Below are 27,622 nucleotides of genomic sequence, written 5' to 3' on the forward strand. Positions count from 1 at the left end.
CACACACGTGGCAGACTCCCGGGGAGTACCCGGCCTCCTCCTGCAGCCTCGGGGGAACGGTGCCCACACCGACTGCAGGGCTCTAGCCCGAGCTGTTGGCATTTTGACACGAAACGGCCCTCTGAGCGACACGAAACGACTGAAACAACCAAAACGGCCCTCTGAGCGACACGAAACGAGCCTCTGACCGGAATCCTCAGCTCTCAGGTACGAGCTGCCAAGGGCTGCTCCTGTGTCTGTGAGAGCAGCTCCTGAGCTCCCCTGTGAGGTGTTAAATGCTTCAAACCCTGCATCAACAGGCAGAGGCAGCCCGTGATATGTACATTTACATGTCTATTTAGAACATCTTTATATATTTAACTTGTATGTGTATATATATATATCAATACAGGGCCATATACATATATATCTTATATTTAAATACAGGGCAATATGTACATATACCTCTCATATATAAATAAATATAGGACGATAATACATATATAGATTAGATATATAAAAATACAGGGCAAAATGCACATATATATCATATATATATAAATACAGGGCAATGTATACATGTAAGTATCTGATATATAAATAAATACGGGGCGATATACGCACATATAACAGAAACGTGTATACATACGGGGCGATATACGCACGTATAACAGAAACGTGTATAAATACGGGGCGATATACGCACATATAACAGAAACGTGTATAAATACGGGGCGCTATACGCACGTATAACAGAAACGTGTATAAATACGGGGCGATATACGCACATATAACAGAAACGTGTATACATACGGGGCGCTATATAAATATACATCCTATACAGATGGACACGGGGCCCACCAGAGGCAGGCACACCCCTCACAGCCCGACCCCCCCCCCTCACAGCCGGGCCCGGCCGTGCCCAGGCCGCGTGCCCGCGCCGCGTTCCCTCAGCCCGCGGCCGGGGGCGGGGCGAGGCGGGGGCGCGCACGCACGGCCGCCCGCCCCGCGCACGCGCACGGCCGTGGCGGGGCCGCGGAAGGCCGCGGCGCGCGCGGGGCCCGGCAGCCGCGAGGTGAGGGGGGGGGGGGGCGGCGGGGCCCGGCCCGCTGCGGACCGGGGGGCGGGGGGCGGGATGGGGGGGGGACGTGGCGGGGTGAGCGGGGAGCGGGCGGGGGTGGGGGGGGGGTAACGCGGGGCGCGCGGCCGCACCGCGCCGCAACGTGACGTACCTCGTGGGCCGCGGGGGGCGGGGCCTCGGCGGGAGGGGCGGGGCCTGGGGTGGGGCGGGGTCTGAGGGGAGGGGGCGTGGCCTCGGGGGGGGCGGGGCCGTGCCGCGGGTCCCCGTGCCCATCCTGCTCCGCTCGGGGGTGCGGAGCGGCCGGGGGGGTGCTCGCGGGGGGCCGCTCGGTACCAGTTAACTGTGGAAATAATTTAATATTTCACACGTGTAATTAACACCGCAGGGAGGGAGCACTCGCCCAAGTCAGGCTCGGGCAGGATGCCTCTGACCGAAGGCGTTGCTGGCCGGCGCCTCACGGGCAGCCGGGTGCCGACTCCCGGCCCTGTGCCCTGCAGCCCCCTCAGGTTACCAGCCCCTGCCCGAGCCCCAACTCCCCGTCCCTGCTGCCCTCGGGGGGTGCCAGCGTCCCTGCGAGCCCGTGACGGCCGAGTTTGGCTTCCCACGGCAGTGGTGCTGGGCGGGCAGCGCTGTGTGGGGCTGGCCGGGCGCTTGGGGAGCCCCCACGGGCTGCTCGGCTGCCGCCACCGTGCTCCTAGAGAACGCTCGGAGCTTCTGCGGTCCCGAAATTGGGCTCCGCAGACCCCGATGTCGGTCCCTGTCACAGGCGGGCACTGTCACGCACGGGGTTTGGCAGGGAAGTGCCAAACCCGGCTATAAACCCGCCCGGCTCCATCCCTTATGGTGCAGGCCAGAGGGCGGCCGCGCCGTGGTACCGTGAGGGTTGCTGGCGCTGCGGTCACTTCTGTCGCCGTCCGTGGTGGGGCCCTCGAGGAGCATCCCCAGCACCTCACGTCTCTTCTCGCCACACGTCGCATCTCTCCGCATCTGGTTTCTCCTCACGGGCAGAAAGCACGCAGCCGTGTCAGATGGCCCCTGTTTGCTGACAGCCCTCTTGATTTTCTCTTCAGGACATTCCAGGAGGACTTCCCCCAAGACTCCTGCAGGCAGAGGACACCCCTGTGGGACATACTGCTCAGGGCAAAGCCTATGCCGCAGGCTTTTCAGCAAGACAGCTTTACTCAGAGGAGCAAGGATACCAGCCGGGGAGAGGAATGGAGCGCCTGGCCTCCTTCAGCAGTAAGTGCCCCGAGATGACGTCCAGAAAGTGTCTGGCGTTGTTTAAAGCTGTTGGCAGCTGGCTGGGAGAGAGACAGAAAAATAGCAATATTTGATCCACAGGGTCACTTCTTTGATCACATTCTCAACAGCGTGACTACATGAATGATTTGGGTCTTTGTTTCTGTCTACTTTTCACAGTTGGGCTAGTTCAAATCCATTTTCTTTGAAAAAAAAAATATTGCTCATGACAGTGTTTTGACTACCTTGCAATGAGCAGAATAAGAACTTGCAGGGCAGTGCTTCACTCCTTGCTCAGCAATCTGAGCAGAGTCTGAGGCTTGGACGGGTTACAGAACCGTCGAGGTGATGCCTTTCCAACCGCAGCAATATGCTTTTCGAGTCAGATGGGGCGGGTGGCTGGGAGGCTGCAGCTCTCTGTGCAGCGTGCTCCATAAAGACGGCCGTGGGTCTGGTCAGCAGCCCCGGGCAGCACTGCTGAGTTGTACCAGGAGGCTGCTGCAGAGAAAATCGTCTTTGATTCCGAGTCGATTGCACACGTTTGGGTTTGGCCCTCAGTGCACCGGGTCTGTAGCAGAGATGAAGTGCCAAAATCTGCCTTACAACTCTAGCTGAAGGAGGAGCTTTTAACAGATCTTTGGAGAAGCTGCAGTAGGGAAGAGATTCATTTTAAATTGCTGGACACAAGTGATTTGGGGTGATTGCAAAACCAGTGCCATGTTTGTGTTGCATGAGATTTACTTTTGGCTTCACAGATGACCCCTTTGATAAGCCTCCGTGCCGAGGCTGCTCTTCATACCTCACAGAGCCCTACGTGAAGTGTGCGGAGTGCGGGCCTCCTCCCTTCCTCCTCTGCTTGCAGGTGAGCGCAAGGATAAAAGCAAAGACCTTCATTTCTTTGAGAAAGTCATCAAAGGCCTGTCCGGTGCCAGGCTGTTCCATAAGCACATTAATAACTGATCTCTGCAAACTTGTATCAACACACTTATTTGCTCAGGGACAGGGAAATGACAAAGAAAATATGGGAGGCTGAAGAACTGAGGCATGAGCAGCCAAAGGAGATCTTTGTGAAGGCAGCCAAAGCTACCTAAATACACGCAGTCAGCCTGACTGTGTAACAGAGCATGCTGCTGCGTGTCTAGAGAGGTATTGTTGCTGGCATTTTTTATGGCATAGAAAATAAAACCCATCAACACCCTTTCCCTGTCCCCACAACTTTTTTTTTTCCTTTCAAATGGAAAAGGAAATTAGGGGGAAATTTGCAATATTTACAATAACTGTGGCCAGATATGGTTATTTAAAAATCTTATGTGTGGTCAGATAACCACAGAAAGTACTACTGGTTTTAATTATTAAATAAGTTTGCATTATTTATGATTAAAAAATGGAAATAACCTCTAATACTGAAAAAGGAGCTTATCCTTATGCTCAGGTATGTACAACAAAACCATATTTTGTACATTGGATGTATTTCTGTTCTTTTACCTGTCCTTAAAAAGAAACAGAAATTTAAGTGGTGAAAATACCTGCAAACTGTCCTGGTGCAAGAGACAAGAACACTACAAAGCTTCTCAATTATTTTAACACAGATTGTTCTACCATTATACATTTTTTCTAAAGTGAAATCAGAAAAAATAAATATCATTTTTAGCATATCGGGTTGGATATGTTGGATATTTCATATACACAGTGGTCAGAGAAAAAAAGGAAAAAAGAAGCTGGTTAAAATGTTTTCAGGACAGAAGTGAGAGAGTAACATAATGCTAATCTTTTGTTCTACAGTGTTTCACGCGAGGATTTGAATACAAGAAACATCAAAGTGATCATACTTACGAGATAATGGTAAATGCTCCCTTTAGGTTATACCTACTCAATCTTGAACCCTTGTAACTTCCCAGGAGTTAGAATTTGCTTACTAATATTACGTGAAAATGTTAACTGAAACAATTACTCGATTCAGAGGTTTAGAACTATTTTTAAAAGTCTTCCTTGAGAGTAAAGAAAAACGTCCACCTGGAACACAGTGGAATAGTGGAGACATTTAAAGGTACATTTTTTATTCTGCCTAGAGAGCACAATGCATCTCACTAGAATTACCAGATCTTTAACCGTGATGAGTCAACTTCTGTTTCTTTATTCTTGTTTTTTTCTCCCCCAGAAATGTATCGCTTAAAAAGTCTTTCGTAATTTTTACCGTTTCATCACATAACTGTCAAATTACAGCTGGTAGGTAGAACGTGTAACAGTGTATTCAGGAGAAAAAACTAGTAAGAACAAACAAGTCCTTACTGTAGGTGATGACTCAATAGCTTAAATAATTCAACAGTTATCAGGATTCATGAGATGGTAAAAATTTTAAAACTGCCAGTACTATACACTGTGTTGCCCTGTAGTCTAGAGCTTCTTTGCTTTTCATCCATCTGATGGATTATAACAGAGAATCACAGCAGTCTGATTAGCCTTTTTTTTTTTTTTTTTCTTTTCTCCAGACTTCAGATTTCCCTGTCTTGGATCCTAACTGGACAGCTCAAGAGGAAATGGCACTGCTAGAAGCTGTGATGGACTGTGGATTTGGAAACTGGTGAGAGTTTAGCGGCTCAGCCAATTTCAGCGGATGATGGGTAGATTTTCATTTCACTGGATTGCACTGTTGAATGCATCAGTACACGACGAATGTTCAGTGACTCATGGGTGAGACGCTAATTTAGCAGCTAAAGCAGAAGACTGGGGTAGCAGATTCTGTTTTCAACTATTAGATATACAAGGACATTGCTGAAGGCCTCTTGTGTGACGCAGGGCACCTCCAGCAAAGCACAAAGCTCCCTCCATTCACGTTAAAGTCACCCGTTTTTGAAGAAACTCAACTATTGCACGAGATTTTCTGTGCCTCATTTTACTCCTGTGTAAAAAGCAACTGCAGTTTCTTATCCCATTTGGTTTCAGTTTGCTTACAGTTGACTAGCCAGGTATCGTTTTTTGTTTGTTTGTTTGTATCCTGCTTTTCTGTCACATTTAGAACAGACCATTGGAAATATTTAATATTTTTACATTATGTTCTGTTAATTTCTGTAGTTGCTACAGGATTTTTATGCATCTTTAAGGAAAGGAGATCTGTAGGCATGAGTTAACCCTCTTCTCTTTCATAAAAAGATTGCTATATTAAAAGTACAGAACACCAAACTATTCAGAAAGAGAACTGTGAGTTCTTATGTGTACAGTCATAATTAAGGCTGAAAACTGACATCATCACCAAAAAAGTGCTCCCAAGCTCAGTACCTTCAATCAAACATCGAAGTATCGGCTAGGCGTTAGTATGGTGGAAGAGTGAATCTACTGGAAATATCTAGTCCCTTTTGACTAGATCCTACAGCATATTCATTATAGATCTGAGACCAATGTTTTGAAAAGAATTCAATATTTCTGTGTAATTCATATTAAGCCTCCCCCTCTCCCCACTTCAGGCAGGACGTAGCCAACCAGATGTGTACAAAATCCAAGGAGGAGTGTGAGAAACATTATATGAAACACTTTATCAACAACCCTTTGTTTGCATCTACATTACTGAACCTGAAGCAGGTGGAGGAGGCACAGCACAGCGAAACGGCCATCCCATTCCACCGTGAGTACCCCCTGCCTGCTGGCACACACAGGGAGCTTCCTTGCAAGGTCTCTGCTCCTCAGAAATTGAGATAGCAGCCTCTGGAGAAAGACATATACCACACAATAGAGTTCACTTTCATTCCCAAAAGGAGAGCTTGTTTTTATGGCTAACTTGAACGGTGTAGGGTTTTCTGTACACCGTACTAAATCATTGCTGTATCAGATATAAATGACTACAAATTCAGTGGGAAAGGGGAAGGAACAGAGTGGCCTGATACAGACATCAGCTGCTGAAAACCAGAAATTTCTGCCAGACCAGTAGAAACGGTCATTCGCAGCAATCACCATAGCAAAAGTCTGGATGTACATATTAATTCAAAAGACAAGCTACCTCAAAGCTACCTCACATGTGGCTCAAAATAACAGCATGTGCTTCTTGTAATTACCAGTGTGCGTTCTCACCCCAATGTTGAGGTGATTGCTTATCTTTGCCAGACCCTGTGTAGCAATTTTAACTGAAAAGATGTTTCTACCTCTAAAATATTTCATCTGATTATCTGTTTTGTACAGGCCTAGCTGGTGAAATTTGTCATAATATCACTCCCTTTAAGCAATACTGATTTCATACCTCTCTTTTCAAAACTGCTTTTAAAAAGTATGTGTTGAATTTCAGCAATTTAACAAATGACCAGGTTTACTTAAATTGAACATCTTTACAATTTCCCCAATCTGTCAGCTGTTCCAGTGTAAGGCTCCCCAAAATAGCTGGGCAAAAAGATTGCTTGATATCTGGAGGTTTAAATTTCATTATAAAGTGTTTAGAGCTAAAGCAGTAGGAACTGGACAATTTTGGTTCTATTCCTGGCTGTCATTGATTTTTTTATGTGACATGGGCCAAGAGAAATTCTCCGTGCCTCAGCTTTCTTTATCTGTAGCATGGGACTTATAACGCTCAGCTCCTTCACAAGTTTGTTGTGAGCCTTGGTCCATTATTGTCTGTAAAACACTGAGATCCTCAGCTGGGAAGCGCTGTAAAACTTCAGAGCTGTATAGCCTTAATTGCAGCTCTCTGTAAATGGCACCCAGAAGGTGGCAGATTTAACACCCCTGTTGCTATTAACTAAAAGAACCTGCACGCTGAGAGCAAGTCTCGGCAGAGGCTTACCAGGGGGATGCTGAGTTCTGAAATGCAGAGTTTATGTTTTATAGCTTGTTTATTACCTTGAATTTCTGTGTTTGACTTTCAAGAATACTGCAAAGATCTGAGATTACTGTATTTTTCTCCCAATAAACTTCTGAATATAACCCTGCATAAAACCTCAATCAGGGTGTTTTTCTTCAACTAATTATCCCCACTTTTGTTCAAAAGATACACTTATATACAATCTTTTTGTGTTAGAAAAGACCCCAAGCCCTACACAACAACTGAAAACCTGTATTTTTTTCAGCTGCTGATGACCCCCCACGGCCTACTTTTGATTCCTTGCTCTCCAGAGATATGGCTGGGTATATGCCAGCGAGAGCTGACTTTGTCGAGGTAAGACTCTTTCTTCTCTCATTATTTTATATTTGCTACTGAATGTGAGATCAGCAAACACGTGCTTGCATGCCTCTGCCTATAGGTCTTTAGTCTTCATAGAAAAGTCATTGGCAGAATGACAGGGCAGACTGATTAAACCAAGGATTTAATTGCAGAGGTGGCGCTGCAGGCCTGCGAAGCAGCAAGCAGGCAACCCGAGAGTCCCCGGGCTGTGAGGCTGCTGCTGCCACCAGGCGTCCACTGTGAACGGCTCTTACTCAAGCAGACTCGATGTCATGAATTGGATGCTTGGCAAAAGGGGTCGGATTCAGTATGCTTCTATTTCATTTGCCTTGGAGAAGCACACAGGAGCCTGATCCAAAGGTCTCTTGAAAGGCTGCATTGTTTTCAGTGTTTTTAGCTGTGGGTCCAGGGCCCCAATTCCTGTTGCAAAACAAGCTCCTATACATAGAGGGATGAATTCCACCATAGAGGGGTGTGTTGTTTTTATATGTTTGAGCAGAATTTTCACCACAGTGTGGGAGCCATGGGGAGAACCTGATTAATTCTCATTATCCTGTGACCGTATCCTGTTCTGGTTACAGCCAGAACTTAAGTTCCCCTGTGATGTACATTGCTCAAGGATGGAACCTTGTACAGCCATGCATGTGTAAGCGTCTGTGTTTTCAGTACTTATATGTGTACTGAAACATGATACCAGTTTTTTAGTGCTAGCTAGTGACAGTTTATTAATCCCCTCTGAACAGGAGTTTGACAACTATGCTGAGTGGGATTTAAGAGATATTGATTTTGTAGAAGATGATTCAGACATTCTGCATGGTAAGTCCCATATTTTCATACATTGTTTGAAAGCAATGTTTCACAGTGCGCACACAGTGTTTTATTGGGTCTTTTTTCCTCTACATCCTTATTTTAAAGCAAACATACATTTTTAATGATCTCTGTTCTGTCTACTGAGGTTTAAACACTGACATTTCTATGGTCCTCTGTTTCAAATCTCTTTTAAAAGCTCTTAATCAACTGATGTACAAATGGTACTTACATATCGCATAGTGCACTTTACTCACTACTGAAGTGTAACCAGTTGTAAAGTAGAACATGACCCAAATTGAGTAGTCTCCATCAGACCTAGGCAGCTCTTTAGGAAAAGCACAGATGATTCTTTATCCAGTATCAACTGCAGAGGAAGTATAGCTAGGTAGAACAAAAGTATCTAAACTGCCAGTGTGACTGGAAACAGGCACGTCAGTGTTTGAATAAAAAGACCTACAGAACTACTGCAGCCAGAAACACCATGCCTTGATATTACCTCCCCTCCTATCTGAAAGGTACTTTTTCCATCTACACAATGTGTGTGAGCATCGTAGCAAGGCACAGCTTTTGTTCTGTCCCAGAAAGAAGAGGAACACATTCCCCTCTGTTGCTAATACCCTTTTCTACTACTATATCTATACTCTTAGAAGAGTTGCCAGTTACTCCAACCACTGCTCCTTTAGGAGACCTGTTATTTAGATAGATACTGAAACAGACAGCAAGGAGGAATATCATGCAAGTCTATGTGCAACACACTGAAACTGTGTTAAACGTGCACACCATATTATAGCAGAGTTACAGCAGCATTAGTTGTACGTGACGAGGGTTGTTGTATGAGTTCGCTTACTGCTACTGAGTTTCTGTGATACCAAATAACAGAAAGTATTAAAATTAGGTTTTAATCCATAGAGAAGTAAAGATCATACTTTTTTCCCCACATTTATAAGTACACATAATGTTTAAAAGTACTGTGTTTACGCTTCAGAATTCTTCCGTCTATGTCAGGCTGTTCCCAGCTAAAGTCTTACCACCCTTTGGAGACAGACAAATCCTGTTACGTACAGACAGTCCTTCCAAACTTACAAAATCAGTTTGAAATTTAGCAGTGTACACATAGTTTTAAGGAATGCAAACTCCCTTGGCACAAAAAAGGTTATGAGAATCATACATCAATCTCTCTTCCCTTTTAACTTTTATTGAAAGGGGAGCTGGCTTTTGGACTTGTCACAGATGCATTGTGCCATCTCTCCACTGTTTTATTACTATTAAAACATATTTTATTGCTTCCATGTCCTATAGTGAGCCCTGGTAAACTGGAAAAGCAAAATACTTTCCTAGTTCTCTTCATTAATTGTTGGTTTAATGTTCATTCAAGCTTGTTTATCGGCACATTCTTCCATACCCCTCACACATTTCTTCCTCTCCCTGCACAATTCAGCCAATTTAGATGTCTCCTACCAGCCTCCTGGTTTAAGTTGTAAATCTGACTACAAAAATCAGCTTTCCATTCCGTTCAGAATATCATAAAGCTATGCAGAGCCAGACCAAAGGTCTGTCTAGGTAAGTATCCTGCTAGTACCCCAAAGCAGACGCACAGAAGAGTGTAAGAAAGGACAAGTACAAGCTGATACTTTTCCTGGTGTATCTTCCAAGTTTCCTGCAGTCATTAATTTAGTAACTTCTTGAGCCACAGGTTGTGTTCAGACCATTTTGACCAAAGAATCTGTCCTGCATGAACTTAGCTAACTACTGCTGGAACTATATATATGTTTGTATTTTTGCTCCCATAACATCCTGTAGCCCTGAGCTGCACAACTGAGTTAGGAGTTCTGCAATTTAATTACATAGTGTGTGAAAAAATACTTCCTTCTGTCTGTCAAATATTTTGCCTGATAATTACATTGGGTGTTCTTTAGTCCATTCTTTAGTTGTCTTGCGTATTTAGTACAGAACATCAGGCTTTTGCCTTGTGAAAACTCCATTTGGCAGAGGTTAGGCAGCGTGACCAACTACATTTTCGATCTCTTAGCTCAGGGACTTTGGCAGCTTCCCTTCCCACAGCTGTTCTGGATCTGCCTACGTGAGAGAGAATGCCTCTACAGAAATGAAGTCGCAGGGTCTAGCCAGCTGTTTTTCTCTTACATGAGGCATCTCAGGGAGGGAAAGAATTCTTTTCTAAAAGAAACTTTGGGATTAGATCTTTGCTTTCTCCAAGCTAGAAGAAAAAAGGAAGGAGCCACATCTCTTCCTGTCCTGCAGTTTTAAAGATCTCAGATGCTGACTTTGCTTGATTCGCTGGGAATATTTTGCAGCTTAATTGCATGACTTAATACCGTACAAAATGGTTCAGCATTTGGATCTGAAGGAAGGGGCAGGCGCTCGGACTGCTTAGGAAATCTTTGCACTTTCTAGTTGCAGGCAGAGGAGGTTGCAAGGCAGCCCTGGAGGCACAAGTTCTGGCAGTCGCTCCCAAGGATGCCTGTCCTGTCTCGGTACGTGCCGGCAACGGTTCTTAGGTGCCACACTACCCCAGCCCTGCCCACTGGCAAACTTCTTACACTGCATCTCGCAGAAGTGTCCTTGAAAAGCAGCCCTGTGGCTGTCTTCCACTACACCTGCTTGAGACAAATTCTTTGCTGGCCATATAGTAAACTTTTTTTTTTTTTTTAAGGTAGAGGTAAAACAGCGGTTTGCCACATTTATCACCCAGAAAAGCCCCGATAAGGTCTTGCAGCATAGATTAATTATCAGGTTTATGAAAAATTCATCAGTTTATTCAAGCTCAGAGAGCTTGAATATTTTCATGAATTACAAGTTTCCATTAGACTGAATTATAATATTAGTAATTTACCTTTTCTCAGGCTTTTTCTCCCCTTTCCCTCTCACGTAAATGATTTTTTGCTTCTAATGCTGACAAGTAATCGCTGAAACTGCACGTTTAGAAGTGAGTGGGAATAAATTGCAACTCTGGCTGTACAATAGTGAAATTTCCTTCCATAAGATACAAGACAATGGCCGAAATACTACATGGTATTTATTCTTTTATGGAGGGTTCTGACACACTCTGCAGGTAGATACCCTGTTTGCTTAGAGTCCTGCTTTCCTCTAGGGGGAGTAAATTTGGGTTGTAGCCATTAAGTTCGTACCAACCAGGCACACACTGGATACGCAGCCTGTTCGCTTTGATTAGTTTGCATTCTTCCCATTATTTGGGCCTTGCATGCCAAGCAGAGGTTAGTTAGCACGAAACAAAGCTCTCACTCATTAGCGTTCAAAAGTTTTTGCAGACCAAATGAGGCTGAAGAGGAATGAAAAGTAAAGAAACTGTTTTGGACACTGTCTTAAGAAACCAAAATATTTTGATTTTTTGGAACGGAGAAAGAAGCCTTGAATTCCTGCCTATCACTGGATCCTGCAAAGCTACTCTGACCATCTCACAGAATGGCAACTTATCTTCAGTTACCAGTACAAACAAGTAACTCCCTAGTATAATCCATGGGGGAAAGAGCAGTCAAATCATTTTCGTTCGTACAGTGTCTCTTTTCTCATTTCAGTGCAGCAGGTAACAGTATAACAGTCAGAGTTATTCCCGTATTCCAGGTCTTATAATCAGTTGTCTCTTTGTGAATATGTTTGTCAAAAACAAAAGGCCCTCCAAAAGAACATGTGGCAGTAAATACTCTTTTTTCTGTACACAGAAGTTCCCTTTTTCCCTTAATTTATTCTCGTGAATGTTCCTTCCCCTCCCCAGATGATCGTAATTTCTTTTGGAATATTGTGCACTTAGGTGAAAGCATCAAAATGCAGTGCTTATTGGTGCACAATTGCTTGTGATATTTATAGAGGCTCTCCAGTGCAATTTGTGCATGTACTCATTAAATTCTGCCCACACATACCCCAGAAAATAACATGCTAGCTTAGCTTGCACAGGGTTTAAAAATACAAAAATATTTTCCATAAATTGGCACTGATTCCAACACTTAGTAATATATTTCATTCATGTTTAACTTACTGCATTTCCCGTTCTCTTATCCCCACATTTAAGCAAGGAGAATTCACTACCCATGCCTGCTCTTAAATTAGGAAACTTAAATACCCTTTATGAAAATACACGGTGGTTCTTGAACACTGCTTTTGAAAGAGATTTCCAAAAAGAAGTGAGAACGTTGTACTACCCCTCCTGCCTTCATACATAATCTTTTGCTCCTAGGTTAACATCAAATCAGTTTTGTATAAATTCAAGACTTTTTTGTTAATAGAGGATCAGCAAGTGTAACTCAAAAGCGATGGCACCTAAGCTGATGTGCACAGCCCTTGGGCTTTCACCCTGGTTATGAGAAATTGTATTACCCAGCAGACTGCACAGATGAATTGCCTAGAGGCTAAGGGCTTCTTGGTGTTTACACATAAACACATATTTTAGAATAGACACGTAACCACATAACCACACTTCTTTCTTAATTGCCTTATTCATTATTTATTGGAGAGTCCAATCAATAAGCAGCCAGTATCGGTTTTGCTCTTTTCTTGTAACTACAGGAGCAGGGGTGGATTCTGGATTCTGACACGTTCTGGCCACCTTTGCTTACGCAGCAGCGGGGGCTGAAAGGGGACGTGTTCTCGCCTAGTTTCAAGCAGCTGCATGTTGTCTCTGCAGACTGTAAACCCACTGTCAAGTCTTAAGCCTGGCTCCTTCTGGGAGCATACTGAAATGCTTAAAGTAAAGGAAAAAAAAGCCAACCAACTCTACGCTCACTTAATGACCTAGAATTTGTGTATTATTTAACAAAATGAGGGAAGGAAAGGTGATAGGTGTCTCCTTATCTTTTCTTCTGAGAATTTACCCAAAAAGTTTATTAACCTGACGGTCATAGGAAAAAGAAGCTGAAGGATCTCTGAGTGGATCATCCAGGACTGCAGACAGATTTCATTTTGAAAAGGATATGATTTCTAATGAGCATGGCTTTTTCCTGTACTTCTCCACATTGCCGTGAACTATTGTCTTTGTTCTTCTAGCAGATAGATAAGTTTAGACGTAGCAAAGGCTACTTTGAATCTTCTCAGTTCAGAACTTTGCCTTTCTATTTTTTGGAGTTCCTCATTATGTGCAAAGAAGCCTTTGTCCAAAAGTGGTACCTCAGATCCTTAAATCTGATAAACTTACTTTTCAGGAGAAGGAATATTTAACAATGGCACGTATGAAGGAACAAATACGTGCTAATGGTAAAACAGTCCAAGATTGTATAAAGGAAAAGAGTTCTCAGGATCTACCCAAGTTCCTATTTACAGGCAGTAACGTGTTTGAAAGCAGCAAGAGAAACTTCCTACAGATAACATGTGCAGTCTGAAGAATATTAATTTCTGGTGGGTTTATGCCCTTATAAAATTACCATGGGATTTTTCAAACATCAAAGTGACAATTTCGGCCTGCCATGATTATAAGGGCTTGAAACTTAGCGTTAACACAGTGATTCATTATGTATTTTCTAATCTTTGTTTTCTATTTTGCAGCTCTGAAGATCGCAGTTGTAGATATCTATCATTCCAGGTTAAAGGAAAGACAGAGAAGAAAAAAGTGAGTTTTGAAGCAATAAAGCAATAACTATGTTCCTTTGCTTCGTTACCATGTTTTGTCCCCCAGTGCTGTCCTAATACTAAGCATAATTAATTTCCTGTAGCACCCTTCCAGACAATTGCCAGGTATGGAGACCTTCTGCTATGAGGTCTGCATGACAGGCTTCATTCTAGATGTGTAGTTCTTCTCTGCATGGATTCAGATCAAGCATATGGCTTTAGCTATGGTACCAAGGCAGAAAACACAGATTAACAGGCCTTGATCCTTTTTTTGTACACGTGGGTTACAAAGGACCTCTACACACCTTAACTCTCCTTTGAACGCTCAAAACAAGTCATTAATTTTGAAAAGCCTATTTTCCAATGCTCCTTATTGCAGGAAAATCACAGTCACAGTGCTCTACACATTACTATCCCCAATCCAGTTATATTTAAAAAACCTAAGTTTCTAGGACACCTTAGGAGATGGCATGGTCATTCTGCAGGGTGAGAACTGAAATAATATCTGGGAAACTGGTGGCAGATCCAGAGGTAGGAACCAGAAAAGAAGACAAATCTCTGTTCTTTTTGTTCCCCATGTAATGTCGATGGACTGCATATAATTTATTTGCTACTTAAGGGGAAAAAAAGCTATCAGTCTGTGACTAATTGCTAGCCCCCCCCAACATACTTTCTCCATAGAAATGCTTACATCATTTTTTTTGACTCTTAGTGGTCCATAAGTTAGTTTTTTCACAATGTATAATGAAGATAACTATATTGCTGGCATGAGTTTGAATAATTTATTCAGTTCATTTGACAGCTTTTTCAAATGACTCAATCTATTCATCAAATTCAATTTTATTATAACTTTCAAATACTTTGTTCAATATTTAAAATTATATCTTGCTGTATTATTGCTTGATGGAAGAATTAGTAATTTGTAGCAAGACTCCTCCATTCCTTCTCCTAATACAACATAATTCTGCTGAAGGACAGGTTAGGAGCTGATATCTATTGACCTGGTTCTTTATAATTCATAAATTAAAAATATTTATGTGGTATAATTTCCATTTTGGTGCATTATCTCTTAATAAAAAAGTGCTATACGGCTCAGTTACGTAACCGGTATCAGTCAGTTTTTGTAAAGTTTCTCCAGCTGGATGGGACAAAAATCCGGAAAATGATGTAAAAATGCTGATGTCACCCTCAGTAGGTCATCTCTACATGGGACAGGAACATTCTTTTATACATAGTGAAGAAAATGGAATGGGCTTTATAGAGCAAAGTCCAAGCTGACCTTGATGAGCCTAGCTGTGCGGTATCTCGTACCATTTGCAAGAATCAAGTCGGGTGTTGAGCAAGTTGCCACATAGCAATGGCCACATGACATTTCCAGAAACCTGTGACAAATGTATTTGTCATCCCCTTGTAAATATCTTACCTGCCTTATTACAGTGCTCATTTCCCCAATCCTGTCATGAACATTTCAAACTCGTGAGTTATCTAAAACATTTTCCTTTTAAAATCCAAGCTGTCATGGAAATCTCCTCCTTCCTGCTCCCAGTGACAACGTTTACCCTCCATCTCTCACCCTTGCTCTAGTAGAAGGACATTGCTGAAGCTGGAAATCATGCTTCATGAGACATTCGCTGTGCTTCCAGTTTTGGAAAGACAAGTTACAAGACACTGTAGAGGCGAAATCTGTGTCTAAACAAAGAATTTTCAAACCCTTTAAAGCAACTGTAGCTCCCTTTGTGCTTAGTGCTGCCAGAGCTGGACTAATGCACACCACTATCCAAAGCCTACCCTGATTAAAACCTCACTGCATCACTGCGTCATGTTCCTCAGCTAGCCAGGGTTATAGAAATCTAATGTGTGTCTAGTTTTAGGCCCCCGTGATAGTTTAAATCAAAGTGTCTTCTAAAGACTTTGTATCTATGAGGTAACACGTGAATAAATGCCTTTTGTTAATGCCATTTTGCTCTTAATTACAGAATTATAAGAGATCACGGCCTAATCAACCTCAGAAAATTTCAGAGTGAGTACCAAGTGTAACTGTTTAAAGTGGCCTCTAATCGGGGCACAAATTCATGTATATTCACTGCTTCCAGTGCACCAGCATGGTTTATGCATATGGGACCATACTCAGTTGTTCTGAATTCCACCAAATTTCCTCCTGCTCCAGCCATTTCCAGCTGGCTGGCTCTAACTGCTCCCAGCTCAGTGGTATAGTTAGTGCTTCTGAGTTGCTCTTCAAGAGCATTTCAGTCTCCGCACTGAGTAGGGAGAGGAGTGGAGGTGAAATCTAGGTCTTTTAAATGCATCTCAGTAGTCTAAAAAATTATCAAAGAACATTTAAATATTGTCCTTTATGGCTTTAGAATTGCAAGGGCTGTATAATTTTGTTGCTTCTTACTAATAAATTTGTAGTTGTGATACCAAAATGGCAAAGAAGCATACCAAATCTTGACGTTTGGGCAGTTCACAGGGGCTAGTACAGTCCCTCCAAGTTCCCCTCAATTAATGTTTTTACAGTAGGAGTAATATAGGATACAAATAATTTATGTATAACTTTATGTGGGTTTTTTGGTTGATGTTTTATTATAATAGCTGAAAGTGATTTGTGGAAATTTGTTAGCATTCCAACATTTTTGGGGGGCCTCAATCCACTCTGGCCCCATTATTCAAGCTACTGTTTATAAATACAGGCCTTACCTACATAAAGGAAAAGAATACAACCACTAATTTAGTTTACTAGTACTAATGGTAGAGGCATTTTTCCTAAGTACTTTGCCCGTCAGTATCTCAGCATCTGTTGCAACTAATGGAATTTGGGCATATCTGTGAATTTAGCCACTGTTTTTTGTTTGTTTGTTTTACCATTTTGGTGCAAATCACACCCAAGTGTAGGGAACTATTAGTAGTTACCATGAAAGTACCTCTGTCTTTTCAACATAATCTCACAAGTCCAAAGACATTGCTGACAAAGTGTGTCACTTTTCCCCCCTGTAGTTTTGGAAAGACGATATCCAAAGGAGGTTCAAGACCTTTATGAAACAATGCGACGATTTGCACGAATTCTTGGACCAGTAGAGCATGATAAGTTCATTGAAAGCCATGCATGTGGGTATTTTGAGGATTTTAGCATATACATTCTTCAACAGGTATAATAAGGGGTTGCATCATCTACAGCCTTTCCTAAATATATACCACTCCTGGAAGGCAGGAGGTTGTTTTCTCCTCCTCCCTGGTCTGCCTACCTCAGAAAAACAAATGTGTTTGTGGGTTGATACATTACATGTGTAGCAAGTGTTTCTTTCCACTAAAGGGTGTCCCAGTGCTTTGTTTGATTTCCCAGTTGACCAAACCTGCTAGTCACATGTTAAAAGTAGTATTTTCTTATCAAACACCATTGTTCCTTTACTGGCACTGCGTGTCGTTGAAAGAACAAAGTCCCTAAAACTTGTGTCTGTATTGAGAGATAGGGAGCTGGCAGCAAATTGTGAATTCTTTGAAAGATATGCGTTAAACTATTAAACTATTATGTGTGTATGTAATTACATAGTACAGCTGTCATTACGTTCCTTACCTTAAAGGGAGAGGCATTGTTCCATCACCGAATCATCCAATCATCCCGAGTCTTTATGCATAATCACAGCACGCATTTAGTCAAATTCCAATACAAGGCATTACATCCTGCTTAATTCTGTGACTTAAACTGGGAAGATTATTGCTCATTAGAAAGAACAAAGCATTTCAATAGTTGTGACTGTGTTTTCAGGACACTGTGTTGAATACCAAACGCATGATCCTGCAAATCTTGAGTCCAACATGTGAGTGCTAGTCCTGAGCTTAGTTTTGTTGTGGCAGTGACAGCAAAGTCCTCACGTTAACCTGAGAGTCAAGTGCACACGCACATTACACAGGTTTCCTGAGTACTATGACTAAACAAATTTGAGACAATGAGTGGCTCACTGTAAATCCAAGCAATGCATTGAAGCCAGCTAGTAACAGCTACACGCAGTAAATATCTCTGAGCATAAGAAATGTGGGTATTTAATCTTAGCAATTTCAGAAAGAGTTGTCTACAAGGAAAAATTTTAGAAGGTCCAGTTACAAAAATCATAGTTCAAAGACAGCACTGGATGCTCTAAAGGAGCCTGGATGAGTAGTTTTTCAGCCCTATTGAAGTGCCTTCCAGAAATCCTACATTATTGTTACTTGCTTTGTCCAGGGTACGGCAAAGAAACTGTCAAAGCATGAAGATAAAATAACTTTTCTGAGCACTCAAATGCTAGAAAACAGCTTAAATCTGTGATCAAAGTGTGTTATGACACGGACAATGAGTTTGAGATCTGATACGGGCTTGTGCAGAGAGGTTAACCCTGTCTGTGGTTCTGTACGCTTCATAGCCCAGCTGCCTAGACAAAAAAGAAATAGGAATATTCCTAGTACACCACCATTCACTGCCATCCCCACTGACCCACGTTTGGTGTTTCATTTTTTTTTTTTGGATTTCCCTTCTGCTTCCTGTTGGGGTAAACCAGTGGAATTTGAGCTGCGAAGGGAAATAAAACGACTGCAGGAATACAGAGCAGCAGGAATCACCAATTTCTGTAGTAAGTACCTGATGCATTATTCAGCCCATTCCCATTCATCAAGGTGTGGAAGGATGAATTTGCAGTATTTAGGATGTGTTGAAGTCAAAGATACTTATTTTGAAAATGTGTTTACCTAGCTCTTTAAGTGAGCAAGGCTTTAGCAGTAATCTTATCTGCTGTGCTTTTTAGAGTTGGTTTGAGCCATCAGCTAGGAGAACACGCCGCCTAGCCAAGCTCTGCTTTAGTCACCCTTCCACAAAAGTTCTAGGAGAAATGTACAGCATTGCACAGTGGTGCTAGTGCTGGACCTCTGGGCACTTTGACTGGCTGTCAACAAGTGTGATGTCTGGAGAGAAGGCTAATACCTCTAAATAAATAAAATGGCCTGTTGTATCCTGGAATTCCTTTTTATTTGTTTTTGGCCTGAAATTGATGGCAGGGAGGGGTGTGGGGTGCAGTCCAATACCTTCTTATGCCAAGTAGTTGTCATGAGGGAGAATAGCAGAGTCTGGTCCAGGGCTAGAGAACAGTTTCTGCCTGATTTCCTAAAGCAGAAAAACAGCAGTCTGAAAGTTCTGACCAAGGCAGCTGGAGAGAATGTGCTGTCTGTTACCTCCAGGTGCGAGAACGTACGATCACCTGAAGAAGACAAGAGACGAGGAACGCCTGAAGCGCACGATGCTGTCAGAAGTCCTGCAGTACATCCAGGACAGCAGTGCCTGCCAGCAGTGGCTCAGTCGACAAGCTGATATGTACGGTTACAGTAAGACTGCATTTCACACACAAGCTGTAGTCAGAGAGGTACAGAAACACTTCTGTCTGGTAATAACGAATGCATTCCCAATTTATTACAGTAGGAACAGTCTGCAAAATTCAGAAGGGCAAGAAACTAGATAAGAGCAATAACACTTGCTGAAATTCAGGCAAGGAAGTGACTAGCGTGGGCTCAAAGTCTCCGTTTTCTGTATTTTATACTTCAGGAACTTAACTGCTGTTAATAAAGTCATGGAGGGAGATGAGGTCTTTTAGGATATTAATGAGAGCAGAGATGACACTTAAAAATGTTTCAGATTATTTTAGATGTAGCAGCATTATTAATGTCTAGTCACCCTGCACAAGCACTTTGATTGAGGGAACAAGCTGCGATGCAAAGGAAGTGCGTCCTGTATGCTACGTGATCCGAGAAGATGATCTGTAATTTCCCCAGTCAGTCTCCACTGAATCTTTCATTCTTTAAAAAAAAAAAAAAAAAAGTTTCAGACATGGTCTTCAATCTGGGAGTGGTAAATATTTAGAAATCCTGTTGACTTCAGATCAGGGCCTGGGTTATGCAAGTTGAATTAGAAGTTGGAAAAAAGTAGTCTCAGGGCCAATATACACAGTTATTCTTACAAAATATGACGACAAATTGAAATTTTCCTTTCTTTTCAGTGATTCTGGCCTGACTCCCACAGTACCAGTTCCTTCAAATTCAGGTAACTGTTAGATGATGGTGTGTGATGAAAAGCCAGCCAGCCATACATCAGTAATACTGTTCAGACAACCAGCTGAAGAGTGACTCTTTTTCTTGAGTACAGAAGTGTCAGTCCTCAAGTCTTACAGTTAAGAACTGATTTAGTCAATGTTGTCTCAACTTGCAGCTCATTCCACATGCAAAGCCTATATTTTTGCTGAATTTCTGGATTTTTCTGTTTACAGACTGAAAACCCATCCTAAAGCTACATTAACAAGGCAGAATAGAAAGTATTTTTCACATGAGAACAAAATTTTACCTTTAAAAGATAAAGCTAATCCAGTTTTTAATGGAGCCATATAGGACATACCATAGCAATATGAACCCAACAGAATGTAGATCTGGGAGGAAAGGATGTCAAAAAAGAGTTACCAAAGAAGCAGGCAATAAAGCAGCAAGAGGAGCCCTGCTTCTTTCAGTGCCCAGTAAGGATGGATTCAGGGATCAGTTGAGGCCCTTGTGGACAAGGCCTCTGTACACTCATAGCCTCATTTGTTGCAGTCACCAAATGGCACGCAGTGAGACGAGGATAAAGTTTTAGTACAAGGCTGTCAAATGTTGCTGAGGAAAACCAGCTTCTAGTTCTGTCTCTCCGTTATAGTTTTTGTGTGGATGCTCATAAACCACTTGAACCAAACTTCTCCTAGGTGGCCGCTAAGTCTACATGTTCTACCTCATTTCTGCCACAGAAGCCCTGGAAATTTGGGTCAAAATACCAAGCAATTAGTCACTGCAGAAATCAGTACACACTGTGTTTTAAACCTATTCAGCGATGGCTAAAATCTGCTGTTTTGGAGAGAATGTAGCATTGTGCAGCTCAGACTGGGTACCATGAAGTGGAGATAGCATCCCCTCAGCTGAAGGGCTAGTACGAATGAAATCAATCGGTTGTGAACTATTTTGTGGCCAGTAAGGGAGAAGAGCCCAAGAGAAAATGAATTGTTTTGCCTATGGAACTCAGATAGCACGCAGTATTTACAACCAGTATCACATGTTGAACAAAACCCAAACAAAATACCAAATAGTTGCTAATTAAGTGAACATCCTGCATACTGAATAAGGCAGGGATACTGTGGAAAAACGGCCACGTGTCTGTATAATTAAAGGCTGCATCATACCGAATATACAAGAGGGCAAATTAACGTTGCTTAACTTTAATTCTAGATTTTGAGATCTCGGATTTGCAGCCCTAATATATTTTCTTTAATGTAGTTTGTATGTGTGTGTCATTTCCTAGGTCCTTAAAAAAGCAAAACCAAATTCTGCAATGTCTCATCGCTGCACGCGAGGTACAGGCCTTGTAGGAAGGGAGCAGTGCTGGGAAATCACTCCCTCTTAAGTTCTTAAGGGCTTCTCTCCCCGACCAGACTCCCCACCCAGCCAGGCCCCCCCACCTTTCCTGCAGGGGCAGGGGGAGAGAGACTTCAACCCCAGAGACGGGGTCTGGAGCAGTGGCCAACAGGCCCTGGGAAAACGGAGCTGCAGGTTCTCCAGGATCGCACACTTTGCCAAATCTGGGACGTCTGTCCTGGGCCAGAGGGCTATCGCTGACAGTGCCAGCTCTGCAGCCCACCGCACAGGGTCAGCAGGCTTTCTAAAAATGTCAGTAAATATCCCTAGCTTTGTTCTGAGCTCTGGAACTTGGCGAGGGGGAGAAAAAAACAACAAAAACCTGCAGATAGCCCTTGTGACAGTTTAAGCTACACCAGTTAAAGTTCCGCAAAGTTATAAACAATTGTGAAATTGAGAACTATCAGACCACCTTGTGACAGATACTTCTTTCAGGAGTGTTTATCATTACAGACAAAAATAAATCCATTAACTGCATTTGGCTTGCAATATCCACATCATATTTAAAGGCATTTAAAGAGAACTCTGCTTCAGGAAGTTGCCAGTGTAGCCAGAGAAATCACCTGCTCACCCCAGCAGTAAGTAATCTCCCATCCTCACGAGGTACTTGTTGCACAGCTGCTGGGGGCCAGCCCTGCACGCTGCGCACGCCCGGGGCACACCCTCGCTCCAACACCTCCACGCAGCTCTGAACTCCCCGACCCCGGCTGAAGGAGTTTCGTCAGGAGGTTCAGCCCAGCTTACACACGGCCAGTTCCCCTCTGACAGAAGGCCATTGTCCTCCTGTTCCTCCCAAAAGCCGCTGAGGCATCGTTAGCAGCGCAGGAGCCCTCACACAAGTATTCACAGCGCTTAATTACATCAGTTGCAAAACCATGCCTTATCAAAACAGTGTCATTTTTATGTTAAGCCCTAAATAATTCTCTGTATAAACCCGTGGATCACACCAGGTTAACATCATGCGGATTTAATTGCCTCTGTGAAAACACGCCTAACCCTGCCACTTCCAAACTGCTGGGAGAGTTTGTCAAGGTTTTTGGTTCTTGTCTCCGCAGGTAGACGGAGCGCCCCCCCACTGAACCTCACGGGTCTGCCAGGGACAGAGAAACTCAATGAGAAGGAGAAGGAGGTAAGGAAGGGAATGAAAAGGTAATTTATATCCAACATTATCTTCGCAGCACAGGTGTACTCGCACCATCTGTCCCAGGTGCTGTGAACATCACAGCAGTTGTAGGCCCTGACAACTTTTTCCTGCTCACAATAGCCACTCATTCTTTCCAGTCAGCTTAATTGCAGTTAGTGAATATGTACAACACGGCTGCAGCAAATTACCTTATTTAGCAAAGAAAGGTGGAGAGAGCCAAGGTGTCATTACATGCCATTATAACGTCCAGAAATGACACTGTCTTCCTCCATTATGCTCCAGGGTGAGCAGAAGGGTTATATTTTCTTAATGAACATCTATTTAAAAGTGGTAGAGGATTTCATTAAGGCCTTCACTGGACAGATCACTGAGCCTGAATAATGCAGCTCCTCTTGTGCTCTAGGTATCTCAAAGCCAAACCTCAACCAGTTGTGGTTGTTTGTTTTGTTTTGACTTTAACACTGCTGTGAATCACAGAGGTGATAAGTGTGTTCTTGTTTTTTCCATATTTCTGCTCTTTAATGTGTATATCAAGCTCTTTGTATACACACAGCAGAGTGGGGAATTTGGCTTTCTTTAAGCAATGACTCGTTAAGCTTGGCCTGGTGTTGGAGCTTGCAGAGCCACATAGAGCACTCTTGTAGTCACTTCGAGTACTCAGAGGCAGGGGGAAGATGAACAAAACAGCCAGAAACAGGACCACGGCCCCCAGGAGAGGGAAATGAAGCAGTAAGGGGCCTGCTGTAAGGGGCCTTAGCATTTGTGGCTAAGTTTCTTTTGCAGCCTATTCCAGGCCTACCCTTTAATACAGCTGTTCAGTGAAAGACAGCTCTGAAAAGCTACTGAAATAAAATGTTTGGGGTTGTTTGTTGTTTTTCTTGTTTGTTTGGTTAGTTGGTTTGTTTGTTTTTAAATAGAAGTCATAATCTTAGTTTGTCCACAAGGCAGGTTTCAGTGTTTGTGAAACGCGGATGTATTTCGGAGATCTCCCTGTGTGCAAACTGTTTCCCCTTCACTGGGGATGGCAGCATTGAAAATCAGATCACAGGTTCACCATGGAACATGGCATTTCTGGCTCCATTAAGTGTATAAATAATTGTGACTAGGACATTAGCGTGTATGGGGAATCTGATTTCCTTGTCAGCTGAGACATAAAGTCTGAGTTCCTCTGAATTCCGCAATTTCCTATCAATGAGGAGCAATCATTAAGCATTTCCTTATTAAAAGGAGGAGACAGCCGGTTTCTCCACTGGGAGCAATACAGCTCACCATCTAGAAGGCAGCTGGTATTTGGAAACTAAATGGGAGCGCTGCAACCTAACCGAGAGCGCAGGAGCCTCTGAAAGCAGCTCTCTGAAGCCTGCAGGAGCGCCTCGTGGTGCCTTTTGCCAAACTTCCAAACACGAAGTGCAGTTTTCCTGCGCAGTTTTCCCTGCACGGTTTCCCTCCTGGATTTCTGGAGGGGGCAAGCGTTGTGTGCGTAGCTGCTTTTGTAGAAAGATATTAAAGACTTAGTCTGCAGGGGATTAATAGACAGATGCCCTCCCTGGCTCCTGTCCAGCGCGCTGAATTGCCGGTTGCAAGTCTCTTTGGCATGCGTACTTCCCTTGGTCTGTAAAGAACAACGCCCACGCAGGACACACTCATAGTTACGCTCCTGTGAGCTGAGAGCTTGCTTTCATCCTCCTAGTTTATTTTTCAGTCAGGAATGTTTTTGAATGTAGCAGCCAGCAAGCTCCTCCTCTCCCTACCTGTGGATCGAAACAGCTCGTAATGCAATTACCCTGTGCCTCCCCCACACAAAAAAATACATTGGGAATGTTTTCAGAAAAATATTCACAATGTTACTCCCCCAGCAGAGATCACAGAATGGAAAAGCGTGACAAGCGTTAGTGTTTATTAACTTCGCCTTTTGTCTTCCAGCTCTGTCAGATGGTGAGGTTAGTCCCTGGAGCCTATTTAGAATATAAAGCTGCTTTAGTGAACGAGTGTAACAAACAAGGAGGCCTGAGACTTGCACAAGCTAGAGCGCTCATCAAGATCGATGTGAACAAGACCAGGAAAATCTATGACTTCCTTATCAGAGAAGGGTACATCACGAAAGCATGAGGACAGGCAGAAGTGCTTTGGCCGGAGCAGACAGATGTGGAGAAGGTTTGAAGTCACTTGGACAGTGGTGAAACATTTTAACAGTGTTGAATGAAGGACATTTCCCATTGTTTAAAATCTTTAGGAGCTTCTTTTTGTAAAAAGAAGTAGGAAGCTTTGTTAAATTGTGTGAATACTGACATTTCCTTGTCTGGTTTCCTTTTAATTCTGCTGTTTAACACTGCTGTTGTCAGAATTACACAGCCACGTAGCACTGGAAAGGGTCGTATGTCTTATAAGTTAATCTTAAATGTGAACGGACATTTACTTCTAACACCTCTTGTAACTAAAAAGAGAATCACGGTACTTTTACTCTGACAGTGCCATGGAATAAGGACAGAAGGGCAGCACATAAGGAGTCACCCTTTTACTTTGTGTGAGTACACGGTATAGAAACGGGGTCCCCTCCCTTCTCGTACTCCTTCCTGAAAGTGTCAGCTTTCAAAGGAGATAGCACATGCCAGAGGGTGTAAAAATAGAGCTTGCAATAGTCCAGTCTTTTTAACTTAATTATGATAAAGGATGGGAGAGGGCATTCCAGGGAAGCTCCTCAGCAGTTGTTACTTTTATGTGATACTAGCACATATCACAGCATGAGAGCGCTGTACAAACCAATAAGCTTCATCTGCTCCCTACCTGATCTGCGATTGCCAAGTTCTATATAATCCTTCACTTTAAGTCTTCTGATTTGGTCGCCCCAGCTCATTGGAAAGGCTGGATGTTACAAGCGGAGCGGAGCAGCCTTTCAGAACATAAATAAAAAGCCACTCCATACCCTGACGTTCTCTCTCACAAAAGATAACAAGTGAAGAACACCACAAACCACCCAGGGCGTGCGCTTTCAGCCTTTGTTGCCAACCTGAACGTGGGCCCTCGCTCTCTCCGCGTTAGCAGCGCGTACCCAGCTGACCGACAAAGCCAGGACAAGGTGCAGCGAGTCACTGCGCAGCCACAAAGCACCCAGTCGCATCAGAGCATCCTTCGGGAGACCTCCACAAAACATTTGCATTTGAAAGTGCAGTTGGGTGATGAGGATGGTCCTCTCCAGATGCAGCTTGGCATGGTTTACCAGACAGTAAATTGTTTATCAGCTTCCACTGCTAATGTACGGTGCAATTCATTAACTGAAACAACATTCCATGAGTAACCTAATGGCCAAAGCAGGCAGGATGCTGGCTGCTCTCGAGCTGGGGATCGTATTGGAAAGCCTAACCTGTAACTATACCGATGCCTATTTAAGATGTTTGGCTTTAGATTTTGTTCGTTTGCTTCTGCCCCCCTCCCCCAAGAGTAATTATCCTGTGTACCTGAGGTGCCACTGAATGTGAAGAATTTTGGTTTGTAATAAAATCAAAACGATCCAAAATGCTCAAGTCTGCATTCCTGGACCGTGAAGGTCACACAACTGCCTGAGTCTGTACCCATCAGCTTCTCACTAGGAGAGGAGATAAATGCACAACAGTGGCTGCGTGGATGTGGCACCAAGCTACCTAGTAAGTGCTACTATTTAAAGGAAAGCAGCAGCAAGTGACCTACTGAAGGTTGACATGAAGCCTGTAGAAATTGAGATCGCATAGACCAGAAGCGCCAAGGGAAGGGACAAAGCTGTAAATGCTTTTCCCTGTTGTCTTTTAACACTAAACCAAAAGAGAAACTGCCTTTGCTCCTGCCCAGTCTGCTATGCGATGAATTCTACAAAAAAGCAGTAATGTGAGCCAGTCACTGGCTCTGTACCTGCTCCGAACACCCCAAAATCAGCTGCATCCCCACCCGGCACACGTGAGGAACCCCCCCCTTTGCCCCAAAGGGCCTGAACAGGACCACGAACGTGACCTGCTTTGACCAAACGCTGCCAAGCTCCGCGCTTTGGGTAGCGCTAAATAATTCGGCCATCTGGAAAGTGTCAGGGAGAAAAGATCTCTGGAGAGGGGAGAGCTGCGTTCCTTCAGCTGGACAGGAGGGGAACCAGAAAAGTTTTCTTTTCCTGGGGAAGCAGGGCTGGGATCTTTCCCTCGCAGAGCATCAAAGCACAGAAACAACAGGTTTTTCTCCTTTCACAGGGCACCTCCAAAGCAGGGAAGGTAGCAGGCTTCCAACGCGCCTGTGCCAGGCTCAGCACCTCCTTGCCGCGCCTGTTGCCTCTGACTGCCAGGCCCCAGCACAATACACTCGTGCTGGGAAAGGGCTGGGAGGAGGCTGCGGGGTTACGAGGCTCCGTGGGAGCTGGGCTCGGGGGTGAGGCGGGGGCTGAGCCCCATCCATGTGCACCCCCCTGCACCGCAGCCTGGGGACAGGTGGCAGTCACTGGGGACAGGGCGATGGCAGGGTTCTGGGTACCCAGCTTCACCGCTTGTAACGCCAGCTGGGGCCAGACCGGGTGACGGGAGGAGGCACGGTGGGGGCCTCCTCCTCCGGGAGCTCTCAGTAAAACGAAGCCCAGCGAACACAAACAAATCCCACCCAAACAGCCCCGGCCGAGGCTGAGCTCACCAGCTGGGGATAAGCTCAGCCGGACGGATTTCACAGCAGGTCGGGCTTCCTGGAGCAAGTTTCTCCAGGGCACGATTGCTCCAGCCAGCGCCAAGAATCCCTTCGGTGACGAATGCTGCGCGTTTCCCCCTCTGTGCTCTCCCAGGCACCGCTAAGCAGAGAGGAGGGAAGGCAGCGGCGAGGCCCCTTCCCCTTCTCACTGCCCACCTCCTCCAAGCTGCTGCCGCCCCCCCGAGCCATTTCCCGACGCGCAGGGAAGGTGGGCTTGGGGACAAAGCCACCGCCAAGCTCCCGGCTGCCTCGCTGCCATGCCAGTCCTCCCTGCTTTAAACCCCAGCTCCTCACAAAATGTCTCCGCCACTGCCTGCCAGACCCGGCTCCAGCCTCCCAAGAGCCGGCTGTCGCGGCGGTGTCGCTCGGAGAGGCTTTGAGACGGGGGGGATCTCTCTCTACCCGCGCTGGGAAGCGCCATGTGCGGCGCTGGCACCGTACGAGTAATTAACAATAATGAAAAGTTCGGGTTGCCATGGATATGGTGTTCTATCTACAACGAGCATCTCTCCCAGCA

The 27,622-nt window shown here is 44.2% G+C and overlaps 2 protein-coding genes across 2 annotated transcripts in view; one reads left to right on the top strand and one right to left on the bottom strand.

Moving 5' to 3' along the window:
- ACACA (acetyl-CoA carboxylase alpha) overlaps positions 1-1,230 on the bottom strand; it is a 135,164-nt gene extending 133,934 nt beyond the window's left edge. Inside the window, exon 1 of the mRNA XM_040532346.1 lies at positions 1,212-1,230. The gene's annotated coding sequence lies outside the window, so the exon portion shown is untranslated. The remainder of the gene's footprint in view (positions 1-1,211) is intronic.
- Positions 971-25,924, top strand: TADA2A (transcriptional adaptor 2A). Its single transcript, XM_040532372.1, has 16 exons — positions 971-1,054; positions 2,131-2,299; positions 3,055-3,161; positions 4,082-4,141; positions 4,789-4,880; positions 5,761-5,918; positions 7,348-7,436; positions 8,186-8,258; positions 13,764-13,827; positions 15,803-15,846; positions 16,821-16,931; positions 18,356-18,427; positions 19,029-19,161; positions 19,841-19,884; positions 22,328-22,401; positions 24,340-25,924. Exons 2-16 carry the CDS (start codon positions 2,275-2,277, stop codon positions 24,523-24,525), a joined length of 1,332 nt encoding a protein of 443 aa, XP_040388306.1. The 5' UTR covers positions 971-1,054; positions 2,131-2,274; the 3' UTR covers positions 24,526-25,924.
- Positions 25,925-27,622: the final 1,698 nt, after the last annotated feature.

Source organism: Cygnus olor, chromosome 20 (assembly GCF_009769625.2).
Source record: "Cygnus olor isolate bCygOlo1 chromosome 20, bCygOlo1.pri.v2, whole genome shotgun sequence".
NCBI lineage: Eukaryota > Metazoa > Chordata > Aves > Anseriformes > Anatidae > Cygnus > Cygnus olor.

Bases quoted from the DNA above. Each gene is read 5' to 3' on its own strand.
- TADA2A (XM_040532372.1), top strand. From the start codon at position 2,275: ATGGAGCGCCTGGCCTCCTTCAGCA. The intron at 4,881-5,760 runs GTGAGAGTTTAG...TCCCCACTTCAG, and splicing joins GACTGTGGATTTGGAAACTG to GCAGGACGTAGCCAACCAGA. The intron at 7,437-8,185 runs GTAAGACTCTTT...CCCTCTGAACAG, and splicing joins CGAGAGCTGACTTTGTCGAG to GAGTTTGACAACTATGCTGA.